At 17.6% G+C, this 20939-nt stretch overlaps 1 protein-coding gene across 1 annotated transcript in view; it reads left to right on the forward strand.

The window, feature by feature from the left end:
* LOC724673 overlaps positions 1 to 20116 on the forward strand; it is a 46780-nt gene extending 26664 nt beyond the window's left edge. Inside the window, exons 6-7 of the mRNA XM_026439057.1 lie at positions 17244 to 17399; positions 19891 to 20116. Coding sequence (XP_026294842.1) covers positions 17244 to 17399; positions 19891 to 19941 — 207 coding nt within the window. The 3' untranslated portion in view covers positions 19942 to 20116. The remainder of the gene's footprint in view (positions 1 to 17243; positions 17400 to 19890) is intronic.
* Positions 20117 to 20939: the final 823 nt, after the last annotated feature.

Genomic DNA, 20939 nt, shown 5'->3' on the forward strand with positions numbered 1-20939 from the left:
TTATATATGTTATATGTATTACATTAGACAAATATTACAATATTAGCTTTTCAAGTTCTTTTAATTTTTTATTTTAATGTTTAAATGAAATTAAAAAAATATCACAATGATATTAAATTTTAAAAATTAGAATATATTAAAATTGAGAAAAAATACTCAATTAAATTCAATCGAATTTCAAATTAAAATCATTAAAATATAAATTTAAGATGGTTAAAAATTAAAACTATCATTATTTACAAGCGATTTGCAGAATTTAGTGAATGATATAATATAAATGTTATTAAAAAAAAAATTATATTTAAAACAATATTTTACAGTCTGGTTCGTAGTATTCTATCAACTATGGAAGAAGAATGTCAAAAATATGCAATAATGGATACGGATAATTTAATATCGAAGACAGCTTATTTATCTTATCGTTTAACGAGTATTATAATGTGTACTTGTGTAGCATCTACCGTTTGTTATGCAATTGGTATTTTCTCGTATCAAGAAGTTAATGTAACTAAATCTCGAGAATTATTATTAAAAATGGATTTACCTTTTGATACTAATAAATCGCCCATTTATGAATTTGTAATACTAATACAATATTTTTATCAAGTATCGGCAGCTTTTATGTTTGGTGTATTTGCCGCACTTCTTTTGATGATAGTAAGTATTAATGGTAAGCTATTTTAGATTTCTTTTATTGAGATATTTTATTCATATAAGAGAAATTTGTTTGTTAAGAAATAAGTTTAAAATGTATATATTTTATAATGATATATAAAAAATATTTGTTTTTAAAAATAATTTAACAATTTAATCAGAAATAATTCTACTTTCTGATGTTAAAATATATTGTAATATAATTAAATTTTATTTATATAGTTTTTATTAATTAAAATATTTTTTTAATTAAAAGTTTTTTATATTAAGAAAATGTTTTATTAAGATAATAAAAATGACTATAATGAAATTTATATATATATATATATATATATATATATATATATATATATATATATATTTTAAAAAATTAAAATGGGTAATGTTTTGTAATTTTTGCATGCGTATTTATATGTGTATATATATATATGTACACATAAATAATAGTTAAATATTTTGATTAATATGAAACATTAAAAAAATATTTTAAATAGAAGTTGTAAAATATGAAAAGAAATAAAATATATTGATTATTTAATGTTTAAATAAATAACATTAAATTTTCAAATCAAAAATAGTTTATTGTATATTTTTATAATTGATTTTACATAATTTTCAAAATATATTATGTTTGTTTATTTATATAAACTCGAGATAGATTTAAAGTTTTAATTTTCAGAATTATTAATTTTCAGATATATTGTTTACATTAGCATTGTTCGATATTTATAAATAGATAAATTATATTATAGATAGATTATTCAGATTGTATAGATTGTAATAATAATAGATGAATTTTTTATATTTTTTTTATAAAATATTTTTGTTTCACAAATTGTAAATAATTATTAATAATATGAAAAAACAATGATAATAAAAAAAACAACGAAAAACAAAAACAACAGATTATAATTAAAAATAATAATTTTGAAGAATTTGCTAACAATCCTGAACTCTTTAAATAGTGATTGGTTGAGTTAATCATATAAATATTTTCTTTTAAATTTTTTAAGAAAATTTGAAAAGTAGTTTATATTGAGCAATTTACATAATTTACAGTGAATTCTTATGTTTATTTATTCATTATTGATTTATTATTGTTTGCTTTTCTCTGCTGTAGAAATTCTTAAAGTATTTCTGATATCGTCGTTTCTCATTATTTGATTTTAGATTGAAATTATAAGTTCAATTTTTTTAATTTCATACTTATGTCATATTTGTTTTTTTTTTCGAATTTAATTTACTATCCAGGTGCAAATCAAGATATTTAGAGTCCATTGAAGAAATTTGTAAAAGCTAATTTTAATTACAGTTGATTTCTTTTTAAGTATGAATGTGATATGTGAATATTTTGTTTGATTTATTTGAATTTTATTGTCGTCCATCTAATTTTCGATTTTTTAAATCTTTGATGTAGATATTTTTGTGCGTAAAAAAAAATTTTAAAGTCATTATTTGCAAAACTATATATTTCGATATATTTTTATTAATAAGGTTAACATAAATGACATTTGATTAAATTTTCTATTAATTTCTCCAGTTTTTTGTGCTATGTATATTTATATATTTGTTTTGTTCATCTGAATGTTGATGATTGATTTATATTTATTTTATGGTTTTAATATAGATTTTATTATTAAATATTGAGTTTAATGTTTGGTTGATATGTTTGTTTTGATTAGCATTATTTGTTTATTAAATCTTGATATTTAATAATTCTATGCCTAATTATTGAAAATACTTTCTTTTTAATTCTTTTCTTAAAAATACTCTCTTTCTAATTGGCTGGGTGATTTTTTCTGGAGTTGGAGCACATGGCATTTCCTTTTATTCAATGAGCAATTAGAGATATGAGAGATATGAACCTGCATATTTAATGCATATTAAAAATTTTTTTGTTGCAATAATTTTTTGTAAAATCATGACTTGGACATTTGGTGCATTGCGATATATCTCTATTCATTTTCGAAAGTTTAATTTTTATTAATTCATTGCATATAATAGTATTATAATATTATAAATTTCTTTATTATTTCCAATTTTTTGAGTTTTATTAGAAACATTAACGGAATTGCTGTACTACTTTTTGTGAGATTAAAAAAATTTGCTTTCTCTTTTTTCTTGAAGATTTAATATATTTTACATTTAATTTCGAATATAATTATTTTAACATAGTTTTAAATTTTTTTCAGTTTTTTGTTGGTATGATAGTAATTTTTTCTGAAAATTTTTATTGATATATTATAAATTTTTATTATATATGTATCTAAAATATTTATTATATATGTATCTAAAAAGAATATTTATATTTTGATCTGCTTATTTTTTTGTTGTTTTAGAAAGATTTTTTTTAGGAAGAATTCTTTGAGTCTGTTATTTATTTAAAAGATACTAGCATTAGTTTTGCAAATTGCAATTTTGCAATTCGAATAAAAATAGGAAAAAGTTTAGAAATAGATTTAATGATTTCAACTTTCTTTCCTTGATTTAGATTTTGTCTATTTATTAAATAGTTGTGAATCATTCTGTCTTTTCATGTTCTTTTATAACTTTTAATTATTGCCTTTATATTTTTTTCCCGAATTGATTACAAGTTTCTATTTTCCCTTGATTTTGAATTATTTTTTTCGTTTCTGTATCCGAAATAAAAATTTGAAATTCATTTTTATTATTTATTATTGGGATTAATTTTTTCCTGTTTTCTAATAATTGCTTAATAATCATTATTTTGCATTTCTAATGCATAAAATATAGATTTTAATATTAATAATGGGCCCAGAAAATATTGAAACATTAAACAGATTTCAATAATATTTCAAAATGTCACTTATTATTTTAAATCCTTATTATTACTTTAAGTTACTTATTATTTTATCTCTTCTTATTATTTTTTTCAATTAATATATTTATCTAAAGTGCTGGAGATGAGAATAATGATGAATAAATTTTATACAGATACTCCAGATAAATTTATTAAAAAAAAAGAAAGTTTGTTATTACTATCTTAAATAAAATTTTTTTATTATTAAATTTAATTTACTTTCAATTAATTGAAAAATATAAAATATGCTTTATAATAAATTTATTTTTTATGGAATGTAATCAATATTTTCTTAATCTATATTGTTTTTTATTTATCACTTATTTATACATTTCAAATATACTTGTTAAACATAGACCATACTAAATAGTCTAAAAATATCATTTATTTTATTATTTTTTAATGTTATTTCGTATAAAATAAAATATTTTTTCTTAATTAAATATAATAAATCATATATAACAGCTAAATATTTTATTTTGATATTTTTTTGAAATTAGAATCATTGACTTTTATTACTTAATAAATATAATAAAATTAGATATATTAAAATGGAATTTTAACAAAATTTGATCAATAAATTTTTTAAAATATTATAAGATATAATAAATTATTTAACAATTAAATTTATTGATTCCATAAACTTTTATTAGTGATTTATAATAATATAAAATATTTATAATAATTTAAATTATTATAAATATATACATTTATTTAGATAGCTTCAATGTTCAATTTGATATATAATTTCAAATATTAAAAAGGATATATTAATAAAGCGATGATTTCATTACATTAAAATCATTTTTTTAGAAATTTTGAAAATTCTAAAAAAAAATAATCATCAAAAAAATGAAGATTATTTCAAAATATAAAAATTATATGACTTCTTTATAAATAAATTATCAATTTAATTTAAAATATACTAAATAATTTGTATAGGTTATATACAATATAGAAAAAGAAATATAGAAAAAGAAATGGATTTATTAATAAAATTAATTCTCAAAAATGCTTTAAAAAGTCATATACATTGTTGGTTTCTATCATAAGACATAACAAGTTATCTATCATAATATATTTATCGTAAATTTCTAAAATCTTTCTTAATCTATATAAAAGTTTGAATTATGAATTCTAATAATAACTAAAATTTAAAAAATTATGAAAAAAGTAAAAGATAAAGATTTTATAAAAAATTATGCTATTTGCATAAAAATATTTGGGTTTTACAAATTTTGATGAAAATTCATTTCTTATCCTTTAAAGATACTAAATTTTAATTAACTAATTATGCAAATCTAGAATCATAAATCATTTTCAAAATTTAATAGTAAAGAGTATGCTATAAATTTTGGATTTGATGGAAAAGTCCCACTGATAATCCTTCAATTGGATCTAACTTTTATTAAAATTTTCAAAATTTTCGAAAGTCATTTTTCGCACACTCTCTACTCTTTTTTCTTTTGATAAATTAGCACAAAAGAATGCAAAAGTTTTCTAGAAACTCTAAAATTCAGGTAAATATAGTTCAAAGAAACAAAGTTCAAATAGTATATAACATAGATTTAAAAAACACCGAAAAGAAAGAAAGTACAAATACAATATAGAAGATACAGATACACAATTTCTCTGAATCATAAACAAACACAATTAGCAAACGTGCAAATGCATTTATCGGTAATAATCAATGATAATCACAAACATCACATCACATATATATCATAATTCGTGAATAAAATTATCAAAGCATAATATTTTTATATCACAATTTCATTTTAAATATAATATAATAATAAAGCATTAGAAATTAAACCATTGTCATCCTCCAAAACATAATATATGCTTGTTATTAAAGATTCTTATTTATCATTTATAAACACGATATTAAATTGACATCGATATTTTCACATATATCGATTCAATTTACACCATGAAAATAATATGACATTATGTTCAATAATTTTTAATTGTCTATACACTTATACATTTTTTTTAATAAGATAAAATGAATGAACATTCGTCATTATGTAGTAGATAATTATCTCTCAACATTTATCATTCAAATTATTATATTGAAATTATTATTGTTATGAGATTGTGACAAAATAAGTACATAAAAAAAATTAATTAATCAATTTATTATATATTATATAATTTTACTTTTAACTGATTTTTTATTTCGTTTTTTAATATGAAAATATTTTGGAGAATCTTCGATTTCGAAAATATTTTCGAAATTTTCGAGAAAATTCAATTGTAATATATTGAAATAGATATTTTAATTTTTAAAATAAGTTTAAATAAATTATTAAACAATATTTTTTACGAATTTATAATATTTCGTATATATGATAATTTGATTTTATTGATAATATTTTAGAATTTAAGATTTTTTTTATTTTGTAATATATAACCATGTAGTAATATGTTGTAATATATAACCATTTAAAGTTTAGAGAATGTTGATTTTTTTAAAAATACTTTTAGAATACTATTCAATTTCGAAAAAATTTTCAATCTAAAACTGACATTTTTGAATTGTTATGTCTTTTTAATATATATTGATTTTCAAATGAATATTTATCTGATTTATCATATTATTCAATTAAAAGAAAATATTTAATAATAATTTAAAAATATGTCTTTTTCGTTTCATTTTATATTGGATAATAAGTAAAATATGAAATATAAATTATAATAAGAGAAAACTGAATATTAGTATATTATTGATAACGAAAATTTTCTTTTTTTTTCATAATAATAATCAATTATAGAAATTGTATTTAGTTAACATTAATTATTAGTAATTGTGAAAACATTTTTTTGATTATTACTTTTGATTATAAATTGATCGAACATTTTAAAAGAAAAAAAAATTCAAATTTGCAAAAATAATTTTTCGTTCAATTTTTGTAGATTTCAAAAAGAAGTAAAATTTAATGAATTTTTTTCGCTTTTATAGAACTTTTGATGGAAATATAATGATCAAAAAATTTTTTTTATTATTAATAACGGTTATTTGTAATCAAACATAATTTTAATTAATAACAATCAATTATATAATAAAAAGTTTTATATATTAAATCAATGATACATTTAATCTTAATATTTTAAGAAAAATTTAATATACATTAAACCTAATTAAGAAATTGAAATATGCATTTCAAGAAAAATGTATTAAGTTTAAATTCTTTGTATGTATAAAAACAATTTATTTAAATCAAACTTATAAAATTTATAACTAATAATATAAGAATATTATTTATTTGTTTTTTACATAATAAAAATAACATCTATACAAATATTTAAAATTGAAATTTAATTTTTTAAATCATTTTTTTATTCGATATAAAATTTAAATAAAATATTAATTGTAATGAAATTGTACTCACTATTACTATTATTATATATTTTTAACAAATTTTTACAAAATACAGTTTTTAAAAAATTAAATAAGATACATATTACAAAAAATAATATGTTTCAATTATTCCGATTTAATAATACATAAACTTTCGAAATTTTTACGTGCAAGTTCTTATTTCATAACATCTTTTAACAACTTCACATATTATAAATTTGAATTCGTGACTAAAGCAATTTAAGACGTATTCGCGTGTATACTTATTCCCGTATATTTTATGAAAATCATTTCCTGTTGCAATAAAATTGAGATTAAAACTTGAGCAGTATTCACTATAACTGTATTTGTTCTCAGCAAACTTGTAATGTTATTTCTAATATTTATGAAACAATTGCGAATGCAAAGCAAATAGCTATCAATAGCGAATAAGTTCCATAAGTTCGAACAGACGCGAGTTTCTTGTGAAAATTTCAGTCTGCCAAGAGAATCTGTATGTACATATATAGATACCAGTAAATTTATTCACAGTGACAGTAGTATTATTTTCAAAACTTGTATATTCCACATTTATGGAAATTTTTTAACTTTTTAACTGAAAATTTAAGTTTTGATATAAATAAATTTGTACAAAATGACATCAATTAATACAATTAGTCGATCTGTAAAATATGGTCTTTATTTTGCTGCGTCATGGCCGGGAGCATCATTTTCGATTTTACATAAATTTTTTTGGACGATCATTTTTTGTACGCTTCATATTTCTCAATACAGTTATTTAATTATGCATTATAAATATGATGCTCTTACAGAAATAATAGATAATATAAGTATTTGCCTACCACACAGTTTAGTGTGCATTAAATTATTTACTGCTTGGACACAAAACACGTAAGTTTTAATATTGATGATTTATGAAATAAATGTTAATAAATATATATAATGATCATAAATAAATATTATGAAATAAATTCTTTTTGAATGTGATTTTTATATTAACATAATTTTCAAAATTCTTTAAATTTAGATTGTTTATTTTTATTTCATTCATAATAAATTTTGATATCTGAAAAATAATTCAAGTTTATACTTAATAATAATAATCATAATGAGTAATAATCATTTTTTTAATTTGTTAAATTTTTATACTTTCGTTTTTTTTTATACGAATTATTGTTATGAATTGATTAATTTTTATCATTAATCAATAATAAATCAATAATAAATTTGAAGTCCAAATACAAAATTGATCGAAAAGGGAAATTCTTATATATTGTTTATTCAATGTATTTTTTATTTGATTAAGAATTTCAAATTGAACAAAAACGACAAAAATTTTTAATTTTTAATTCAAGAAACTTAATTAAAAAGTTTTTTTTTCAAAGAATTTCGTATACTATTATCATTAGAAAAATTATATTTTAAAAATAAAATTTATTTTATTTTCAGAAGTATTATAGTATTTTTAAGTAATGATTAAATGATTACATTCTTACTTATTACGTTTTTCTAAATTTATGTAACGCAAGCAATGATTTTTATATTTATTTGTTATTATATATACGTATAAAATATATGTTTATATAATGTATTTAAATATATGCATATTATATTATATGTTTATATATATATATATATATTATAATTATTTTTAAATATTTTTCTATTATATTTTTATGAAGTTATTATACATATGCATACATTCTAGTTTTTCTATTGAACATAAATTTATTTAAATTGAAACAAATATTATTTCAAATTAATTGCAATGTTGTGCAAATTTTAAATTTTAAAAAATGGTTTATTTTAATTAACGATTTTGTTGTTTCTTCTTTAATGATTTTAATAACAATAATTATTGTATTTGAATTAATTTATTTTATTACAATTTTTGATAATAGTTTCAAAAAGATTCGTTTCGTTTTACAATTAATGAAAATTATGATTATTTCTTTCATTATGCAAATATGTATTTAAAAGAAGATTATTTTTTTTTATTTAAATAAATAAGTTTATTTCGCAATATTTTATTTCGGATATATTAAATTTTATTTCATGATATAATTTTATGTCTATGCACAAAATGCCATTTTTCATAACTAAATGTGAATTCAATAGAAAAATTTCATTATTTTAATTATATTTACATTGAATTTTATATTTTCGTTTTTTTTTTAATTTTTCATTTTACAATTTTTTCATTTTTTTATATTCATATATACATAAAATTTAATAGATTAATCATTATTTATGAATAATACTATATAATTAATTTAATAATAAGAAGTACATCTTTCTCTTTTAATTATTCAATGAAATAAATGCATATATATATATAAAATTAAAAATTGAAATCTAATTTTTATATTTATGAAATTTTCAAAATTCTTGTAATTCAGATTATTTATTTTTATTTATATTAAATTTTGATGCCTGAAATTCTTCGAAATAAATTAATAATAATAATATTTTTTTTTATTTGCAAAAAATTAAATTTTTATATTTTACACTTTCTTAATATAAATTATTGTAATAAATTGATGATTAATTATAATAAATTTGTATTAATTATGAGATTAAATATCAACTAAAATGAAATATACATATAAAGTGGAATTATTAATCATCACTCTTATATATTGTTTATACAAAATATTTTTATTATTAATAATATATAATAATTTATAATAAATTTATATAATATAATATAATATAATTTATAATAAATTATCAAAATTGAAATATGATAAAATTAAGAAACGTTATTAACTAGATAATTATTGGAAATTTATAAAATATAAATTTAGAATAAATTAAATTCTAAAAAAAGAATTTATTGTTTATAACGATGTAAAATAGATAGTAGAATAATAAATAATATAATATAAATATTTAAAAAAAAAAATTGTATTCGAAATACAATATTTCACAGTTTGATTCGTAATATTCTATTATCTATGGAAGAAGAATGTCAAAAATATGCAATAATGGATACGGATAATTTAATATCGAAAACGGCTTATTTATCTTATCGTTTAACGAGTACTATAATATGTACTTGTGTAGCATCTACTGTTTGTTATGCAATTGGTATTTTTTCGCATCAAGAAGTTAATGTAACTAGTTCTCGAGAATTATTATTAAAAATGAATTTACCTTTTGATACTAACAAATCACCCATTTACGAGTTTGTAGTAATTATACAATATTTTTATCAAGTATCAGCAGCTTTTGTGTTTGGTGTATTTGCCGCGTTTCTTTTAATGATAGTAAGTATTAATGGTAAGATATTTTAGATTTCTTTTATTGATAAAATAGTCTTTTTTATATTAAGTAAATTTTTTATTAAGATAGTAAAAATAGTAATAACAGAATTTTTACATAAAAATCAGAAATACAGAATTTTCATAAAAAATCAAAATGGGTAATGTTTTGTAATTCTTTTATACGTATTTATATATCTATACATATATAATGTGCAAAGGTATAGATTATATAGATATATTATATTTAATAATTAAATATAATATATTATATTTAAATTATATACACACACATACATATACACACACACACACATATATATATATATATATATATATATATATATATATATATATATATAATATATCTGTAACATGTTATATCTGATCGAAATTAATATAATTAAATATTTTAATTATTATGAAAATTAATATAATATGATTAATATTTTATTGCATATTCTTATAGATGACTTTAATAATTTTCATACAAAATATAATACATATTTGTTTAACTTATGTAAATTCGAAATATTAATTTTTAAAGTTGCATACAGTATCCAATTTTTTAATAAAAAGATAAATTATTCGCATTTTATACATTAATAATAATAATAATGAATGAATTTAATATTCATAATTTATTTATTTTAGAAAAAAAAAAATTTATTTCTATTTCAAATGAAAATTTTTCTATATTTAATTTAATATTTAACATTTAAATTTAAGTTTGTCTGTTTTTAATTAATATAATTAATAAGTATATAAAATATACTTTATGGCGTAAAACATTTATTTTTTATGGAATATGTGCAGTATTTTCTTAATTTATGTTATTTTTCATTTTATATTTATTCATTCTTTATTCATACATTCCTAATAATATTTTGTCAGACATACTATATTAAATGATCCACATATATTTTGTTAATTTGTTAATATTATCTGTTTCAATATTTTATATGAAAAATAAAATATTTCTTAGTTATTACTTCACATTAAATAGAATATACATAATAGATAAATATTTTATTTTAATATATTATTTTTTTAAAATTAGAATTAACTTTGTTTCACTATTTAGTAAATATATTAAAATGGACAAATTTTTTTTAATATTTATATTTTCTAAAAAAAAGTTATTTTCTAAATTAAAATCAAAATTTAATTAATATTTGAGTTATCACAAATTATTTAATTATTTCTATATATTTCTATATATAAATTTTTTGAGTTATCATAAATTATTTGATTATTTTTATTAATTTTATAATATTTTGTTTAGTGATTTATATTAATTTAATTTTTATTTTTAATAAATAATAAATTTTCTTTCTATATATAAATAATTTTGAATGAAAAAATTTGAATTAGATGTAAAATAGATTAAAAGAAACTATTATTTTACAGAATTATCAATTCTTAATTCATTTATATTGTAAATATTACTTTCCATATTTAAATATTAACAAATTCATAATTAATAGAAAAAAGAAAAATATCATAATATGATAAAAATAAAAATTAAAAATTAAAAACGTATATTCAATTAAAGATATATTTAAAATAAATAAGAAATTAAAAATTTTTGGAGCAAAAATCAATTTTATAGAAATTCTTTTTTTAAATTATTTAAATCTGGAAAATAAAAAACAAATTATTTTGATTATTATTTATTAAATCAATAATGAAATCATTTTCATCATATAATTTGATTTTCTATAAATGATTTTTTATTTCATTCTAAAATATATCAAGAATAAATTAAAATTAATAATAAACTAACCATTTGAACGTTGAAGCAATGTAATAAGAAAAAAAGATTTACACAAAGAATTAATGTGTAAATTTTATCTTATTATTTATTTTTCTTGAAACTATTTATTATAAGAAATTGTAGTTTTATAATTTTTACAATATAATTATTTTCGATATTAATAATTATATATCAATATACATATATGACAAAATAAAAATAATTCAAGTCATTATATCTATCGCAATATTTATATTTAATTGATATTATATCATGTTAAATAAAATATATTTTTTAATATTTTTATTTTATTAAAAATAAAAAATTGTTATTTTAATAATTTTTAGAAATTATTTAAATCCATGCATTTGAAAATATTAGCAAAACATTATCTATTTTTAAATATAAATTATATATATTTTTAGAATATAAAATAATTGAGATAAGAGCTAATATAATAAACCATATAATGTTACTTAATTAATTATTGCTATTTACAAACAAAAAATTTATTGCTTAGAAGAAAGAATTATTAAGAATATGTTAAGAAAATTCAATATTAAAAAATTAATAATTTAAGTTTATATATCTTATTTCTATATATATTTCTTAAATTTAATATCTTTTGATAAAAAATGTATGATTGTATTGAAACTTATTTTATTTAAGAATTGAGATTCTCATATTTAGGTACTTCATGTAGGTTGTCAAATCGATATCATGTGTCAAACCTTAATGAAAACTACGCATAGAGATCAAAAGAAATTAAAATTCTTTATTAAAAGACATCAAGAAATTATCCTATTGGCAGAAAAAATTGAAAAGTTTTTTACTTATATAGCACTTAGTCAACTTATATCAAATACTCTAATTACTTGTTGTTTGGGTTATCTTATAGTAATTGTAAGTAACACTGTTATATCGTTATATACAATAATAATAATAATAATAATAATAATAATAATAATAATAATAATTATATTGTTGTGCCTCCGAATATGTACACAATTGTGATTGTAAAAAATTATTTGAAGAATTTGAAAAAAATTTGAACTCATGAATTTTCCTGATTTTGAGTGAAAAATTGAAAGAATTATCTTTATTCTTGATATGATTAATTTCAATAAATTAAAAATTGTCATTTTTTTCAAAGATTTTAAAAATATTATTCAATAATTTTTAATTATTTTTATTATTTATATTTTTAATTATGATTTAGTTTATAGAATGCAAATATCTTTTAAGGATATATATAAAAAAATATTAATAAAAATATTTTTTTATTTTCTTATGTTTTCTTATATTTAATATTAATATATTCGTTAAATATCTTTGAAAATTCAAGAACACAAATTTAAAGAAAACAAAAATGTAAAAAATAGTACGATAAAATTATTGAAGATGATTACAATTATTTTGTCTCCATCTTGTTTTATTTAAGATTAAGTTAAATTATTTGCAAATGAGGCAACAACATCTTCTTAATTATGATTACACAATTTATTATCAATCATATCTTATACAATTTAATATTTTATTTGATAATTAATGCAAATTTAATGCATTTAGATTAGATGAATAACTATTCATATAAAGAAAATTCAATAAACAAATGTGTTCAATAAAAAATCCATGTCCAGTAGAATATAGATTTTTTTTATTCAATGTTTAGAATCTAGTCATAGTTTGAAGCTGAGAGCTTTGAGTTTCAAAACGGATATTACAACGGACGTTAAATTTAATGAATGTGATGTGATTACAATTATAATTGGCGTTTGTTTCAGATGTAGACAAAAATTTTATAGTTTTGAAAAATCTCTTCTATTTAAATATTTACTGACGATATAAAAATAGCAATTTTATATTATGTTAAGTATAAATATTATGAATTATATTTAAATTAATTGGAAATTAATGAAACTAAACTTCCTATTTATAAGAATTAATTAATATACATTTATGTATACAAATAAAAGAACAAATAAAAGAATCTAAGTATATAACTATAAAGATGCAACTATAAGAATATAACTATAAAAATGCAAAATATAATTTTTTTATTTTAATAATTTATAAATATACATGATTTACAATAAAAAATAGTAAATAAATAAATATTATAACATTGATATATGCATGTCTCATACTCAATGCTCTAAAAAAAATTAAAGTTGAATCAATTCCACATCCGATTTTCTTTACTAAATAATAATTATTGGTTTAATTATTATATTAATTATATCATGTTGTATCTATGTTGTACTATTAATCATGTATTTTTTATAAACAATTGATAAGTAACTATTACATACTAATACATATCGTATATTATCATATGCATATGTATATACCAAATTTAATTTAATAATAATAATCATTTTTTGCATATCTTAAAAACTGCAGAAGACTTACTTAATTTGATTAAGGAAAAGTTAGGATGATATTCTTGATAACATGTATCAATATATAATATATAATATAAGGTTATCAATATGATGATTAAATAATTACTGATGAAATAAATAATTATTCAAAAAATTTTAAAAACTAACTTTTTATAATTTTTTTAATTGCAAAAATTTTAATAATTTAAATAATTTTGAAAATCTTAATAATATATATTTTAAACATATTAAAAAAGTAACGAAATTTTACTGCATAATATATTACATATTAAATCGTTTTAGATATATTTTTTTAATTATCAGATGTAAAATAAAGAATAAGAAAAATATAAAATGTGAATATAAGAAATAAAGAATAATTAAAAATAATTAAAAAAGAAAAATAATTAAAAATTATAATTCTATTTGAATAACAATCATTGATTTTATCAAAGATATTAAAAATATTTAGTATAAGCAAATTTTTTATACTTGTGTTTCTTGGGAAACAACAATATTTTATTATATATTATTATTATAATGTATATGCATGAAAATATAATATAAAAAAATATATTAAAAAAATTATATAATAAAAAAAAGAATTTAATATTACAGACATTACATCTTGGTAATAATATAATATTAATAAAATATATAATGTTTTATGTTGCTGTTTGTTCAGAAGCATTTATATATTGCTTCGCTGGAGAATACCTGAGTATCAAGGTTATTAAAAATGTATATAAATATATTGAAATATCAAAATGATCAATTTTTTATTACATTTTTTTTATCATGGTAATAAGTAATATAACAAATATTGATTTATGTATTTTTTTTATATTATTCTAATAAAATAACATAATTTTATTTAATCAGATAGTAAATTTTAATATAAAGCTTCAATTTAATTTTATATTGAAAAATTTTAATAAATCATTTATTATGTGAAAAATCAGATAAATTTGAATGGTTTCGAAAAGAATATAATCTCATATATACATAAATGTTAAAAAAAAATGAAATAATATATTAATATTAAATGATATATGATAATATATTAATGAACTAAATGTAATTTTTATAACAAAATATTATGAATGAATAATATGAAGAAACTAAAGAAAATATTTAGGAGATTATTTTAATTTCAAAATTACAAAATAATCCAGACATGGTTAGTCTTATTGTTGCTAAATATATTAATATTCATTTTATTTAAAATTTTCTGCATGCGCTAATTGATATTGGTTATGGCTAATTATTAATTTCAATAATAACACAAAAATATGTAATTTTTAAGTTATTGATATTCATATAAAATATATAGATATATGAAACAATTGATATTTGCTATTGATAGAATCTTATACATTTTTAAATTACAATTTGACATTTGAATATTTTCAATTTGATATTTTAAAATTTTTAGCTAAATATTTAATTTCAGATATTTAAAACATAAATTTATTTTTTTTTATTATTTTTAAATTATGTTGTTATTATATAACAACATAAATGAACAATTAAATAATGAATAATTATTTTTTATACATTTACATTTAAGAAAATTAATTATATTTATATAATACATTAAATTTTAAAGTTGTTAGAATCGATATTTCCGGAAATAAATTTTGGAGAAAAATAGATTTCGACATAATATTACTATCTTGTTAAAGATTGATTAATTCATTAATTTTATATTATTTATTTTATGGATATTTTATTTGCAAATGATTAGATTATATCCTTTTCAAAATCATAATATTTTATCTTAATATAGCTATTAATTTACCAATTATTTATATCAATAGATATATTTAATATGGGAATAAAATAAACTTCTCCAATATTATTTAAAAATTTTTTTTATTATTTTTTTTATATTTTTATTATTTTAAAATATTATTTTAAAAATAACAATACTTAAAAAAATTTATTAATAAAATAACATTTTAACTTTTCATTTAAATGAAAAAATCTTTTTTAATTATTAAGTAAAAAACATTTTATATTTTGTAATCAGATTTTTCAAATAAAATATGAAAGGGATTTAATTATCTATAGTAATACATAGTAAATTATATTTTTTATTCAATTTATTATATAGAATTTATAAAATTGTTATAACATTTTATTTATTGTATAAAATAACATAATATATAAAATATAGAATAAAATATATTGCAAAAAATGATATTATGATAATGTTACAAAATAAATATCATTAATAATTTTATCATTAATAATAATAATATTATTTCATACTTTAGCCTAAAATTATCGAAATTATGTTTTAAAATGTCTTAAATAATATAATATTTATAAAGAATATTATAAACATAAAAACAATGAAAATAGTTTTTCTACGTTTTTATTAAGATTTGCTTTATCAGTTATTAACAATTTTGTATAAAAATACCGCATAAAAATGCCAATCGAAAATTATTATATATTTTCATTGATTGGAAAGAATATTAACTTTAATATTCCTAGAATATAAGCATATAAACTTTAAATAAATAATAATAATAATAAAGTGCACTTATATTATCTTATATTTCATTTTTATAATTTCTAATATAATTATATATTCATTTAAAATCTTTTTGATTTGGAGAAGTTTATTAACTCGATACTATACACAAGTTTTCTTTTTCTCTTTTTTTTCATTTAATCCTATTTAATGAAAACTATCCTATTTCTCGTTGAATCCTAATTAATACTATCTAAAATTATTAATATTTAAATTCAATTATATGTTAAAAAAGTTCATGAATAATTTAATGTATTTGAATGAATAATTAAAAAATTTTAAGCTTTATTTATAATTAAAAAATTGACTTTATTAAACTTTATTTTATTGTTATTGTTATTGTTAAATCTTTAATGTAATTTTGACATACTTACATTTTTTTTAAAAATATAAAACATAATATTAATATATGTATTAATATGTTTTAATACTTCTTTTTTAAATTTTATTTTATTTTAGAGTAAATTAATTGCCGATACAGCATATGAATTTCTTTGGTACAACATGAATCCAAATGAAAGCCGACTTTTAATACCCATAATATTGAGAGCCCAAAGAGGATTCACTTTTACTTTTGGAAAATTTGCAACTCTCTCCATGGAAAGTTTTACAGCTGTAAATATAAGCTATTTATATTTTTTTGTTTTCAATGATTTTAAATCTATTTACATAATTTTACCAAATTTTTTTTATATAAAAATAATATTAAAGATAATATTGATTTTATTATTTATATTAGATTATCTAATAAGTTCGTATTGTTTTTAGAAAGAATATCTTTTTCAAAAAAATAAATAAAAAATATTCGATTACATTATATATTACATATATAGATATCATTTTTTATTTCTTGTAATAATCAAATTAATAAATGGATGGTATTTAGAAAATAAAGAAATATAAAAAAATAATAATTTATTGAATTTTGATAGTGCTATTTAATTTTTTTGATTTAACTATTTTCTATTCAATTTTTCTTTCTTCTTTTACGAATTTATAATTGAAAATATAGATCAAATTTAAATTTTAAAAACTAAAATATTTTTTAATTATGTATTTCTTTAAAATTTATGTATTTTAGTAAAGTTAAATAGATTTTCTATATTATTAACGCGTTTTAAATTTTCTATTATAATTATTTTTATGTATTATATTACATTAATATATTACAATATTAACATATTGGGTTGGCAACTAAGTAATTGCGGATTTTTTTTAGAAAATCAAAGACAATTTTTTCATGGAACTAAATAACTTTATTCTGTAATGTGTTGCCCATTTTGATCAATGACTTTTTGCCATCTTTCAGACAGCATCATAATCCCACGTTCATAAAACTTCTGGTTTTTATTAGCAAAAAACTGAATCAGGTACGATTTGATATTATCATCATTATTGAAATTTTTACCATTCAAGGAGTTTTGTAAAGATCGAAACAAAAAGTAATCAGATGGTGCAAGGTCAGGACTATATGGTGGATGTGGCAAAACATCCCAACCAAGCTCCAATAATTTTTACCGAGTGATCAAAGATGTGTGTGGCCTTGCATTGTCATGATGGAATACAACACCTTTTCGATTTGTCAATTCGAGCCGCTTTTCTTCAACTGCATTGTTTAATTTCGTTAGTTGTTCAATGTAGACAACAGAATTGATCGTTTGGTTGGGTGGTAAGAGTTCAAAATAGACAATTCCTTTGTAATCCCACCAAACTGATAACAAAATCTTCTTTTGATGAATATCAGCTTTTGATGTTGTTTGAGCTGGCCTGTTCCATGATCTTTTCCGCCTGATATTGTTGTAAACAACCCATTTTTCATCGCCAGTTATCAGTCGTTTTAAAAATGGATCATTTTCATTACGTTTCTTTAGCAAATCGCAGCTGTTAATGCGTTGCGTTAAATGCTTTTCTTTCAGTTCGTGAGGAACCCATGTATCGAGTTTTTGAACATAGCCAAGTTGTTTTAAGTTTTCAATGGTTTCAAGGTTTTCAATGCATGTATATGATACATGAAGCTTCTCTGCAATCTCACGAGTTGTACTGTGACGATCCGAATCGATTATTGCTTTGATTAAGTCGTCATCAACTTCAACTGGATGACCAGAGCGTTTTTCGTCTTTGAGTGAAAAATCACCAGAACGAAATTTGTCAAACCAATTTTGACACTGCCGTTCTTTTAAGGCTTCGTCACCATAAACAGCACATAACTTTTTGTGAGCTTACGATGCGTTTTTCCCTTTGCGAAAATAAAAAAGCAAAATATGGCGATAATATTCCTTTTGATTTTCCATTTTTCAACGAATGCCAAACGAAAACTACGCAACCGATCAAAAAACTTTTTTTACTGATTGACAACTGAATTGCCAACTATCAAATAACAAAATGTGTTTTACATTTGGACTAAAAGCCAGTAAACCTAAAAATTCAACTGAAGCCATCTATGAGTGAAATCCGCAATTACTTAGTTGCCAATCCGTATATAATACATATTAAATATAAACGATTTTATTTTTGAGTTTTTCTGTATAAAATTTTGGTGAATATATTTTTTAATTTTTTTTAAAAATAGGATTAGATATGGTATATTTTTAATTTAAGAATAAGAATAAAAAATTGTAATATACTTATATATTTACTCTAATAAATTTTTTACTACAAGAAATATTCACTGAAATATATATATATATGACTGATAAGAATCAGAACTTTGCTTTTAATGATTTAAAATTGTTTCTTTAATAATTTATTTTGTTATTTAATTGACATGAACAATTTGTAACATATTTAAATAAATTAAATTAATTAAATAAAATCTTTTCTTAAAATCAGGAAGATTTTCAGAAGACTGGAATTTATTAATTTAAATTTCAAAGTTTTAAATTTATATTAAATGAAAAACAAAAATATAAATATAATGAAAACAAAATCTAACTTATTATTAGTATATTAAAAGAATTTATTTTAAAATGGAATGAAAGAAAAATATAATCAACATTTTACTTTTTTTTTAATAAATAGAATGAACTTATTGGACAATTTAATAATGATGTAAAACATAAAAATTTTTTCTTTCAGTAACTGAAATAACATTAATTTATATTTTTAGATTATGAAAGCATCAGGATCGTACATGTCTGTATTACTTGCAATGACTTAAAAAATACATTTGCGAATATTATAATGTAGTTTTTATTAATTTAAATATATTTACATTTAACTTAAATTAAATAAATTAATAATTGATAAATTATTAATAACAATAAATGCTTGTATTAAAAGAAGATGCTACCTCATGCATGTAAAAATAAAGACAAAGGAAAATGTTAAATATAGAGCATATATATAAATATAAATTCTTTTTATAATTTTACAAATATTTTTAATATAAATTTATATTAAAAACTACACATGATGAACAAATAATTTGTATAACTAAATCTATAATAATAATTCACTTGACTTTTTTGCTATTTATTATTTTTTATTTAAATATCTAGAATTCATATTCAAAAATAAATGAATTCAATTGCATATAGAGTTCATTTTTTAAATTATGTTACATTTTTTTCCATAATTTATATTTATACAATCGAAATGATACTTGATATTAAAATAAAAAGATATAACTCAGCTTAATTGAACATTGATAAAAATGGAATTTCAATAAATGGAGTTTATATAAATAAAGTTTTACTAACATTCTAAAATTTTTAAAATATTCTCTAAAAAATATACATATGCACGTATACACAAATATATACATATATATATATATGAAATGTTCAATAAACAGTTTTGTAAATCATTACATACAATACATTTATTTTGATTAAATTAAGTTAGGTAATTACATTTTATCACAAATTAATTTTTTTTTCTTTAAGAAAACCGAAAGATTTTATTATTATTATTATTTATTATATAAAAATTTTTATATAATATATAAGATATTATTTTTATTATTTATTATATAAAGATTTCTGGTAATAATTAGCATTTAAAATGAGAAAATATAATTTATAATAATAGTTTCTTCTATCAAAAAATAATTGAATTAGAATCATTATAATTGTAACTGATAATCATAAAGAATTTTATTCAAATAACACCATAATTATATATAAAATGATTATACAATTATAAAAATTTATATTT

Source organism: Apis mellifera, linkage group LG2 (assembly GCF_003254395.2).
Source record: "Apis mellifera strain DH4 linkage group LG2, Amel_HAv3.1, whole genome shotgun sequence".
In the NCBI taxonomy this organism is placed as follows: Eukaryota; Metazoa; Arthropoda; class Insecta; order Hymenoptera; family Apidae; genus Apis; species Apis mellifera.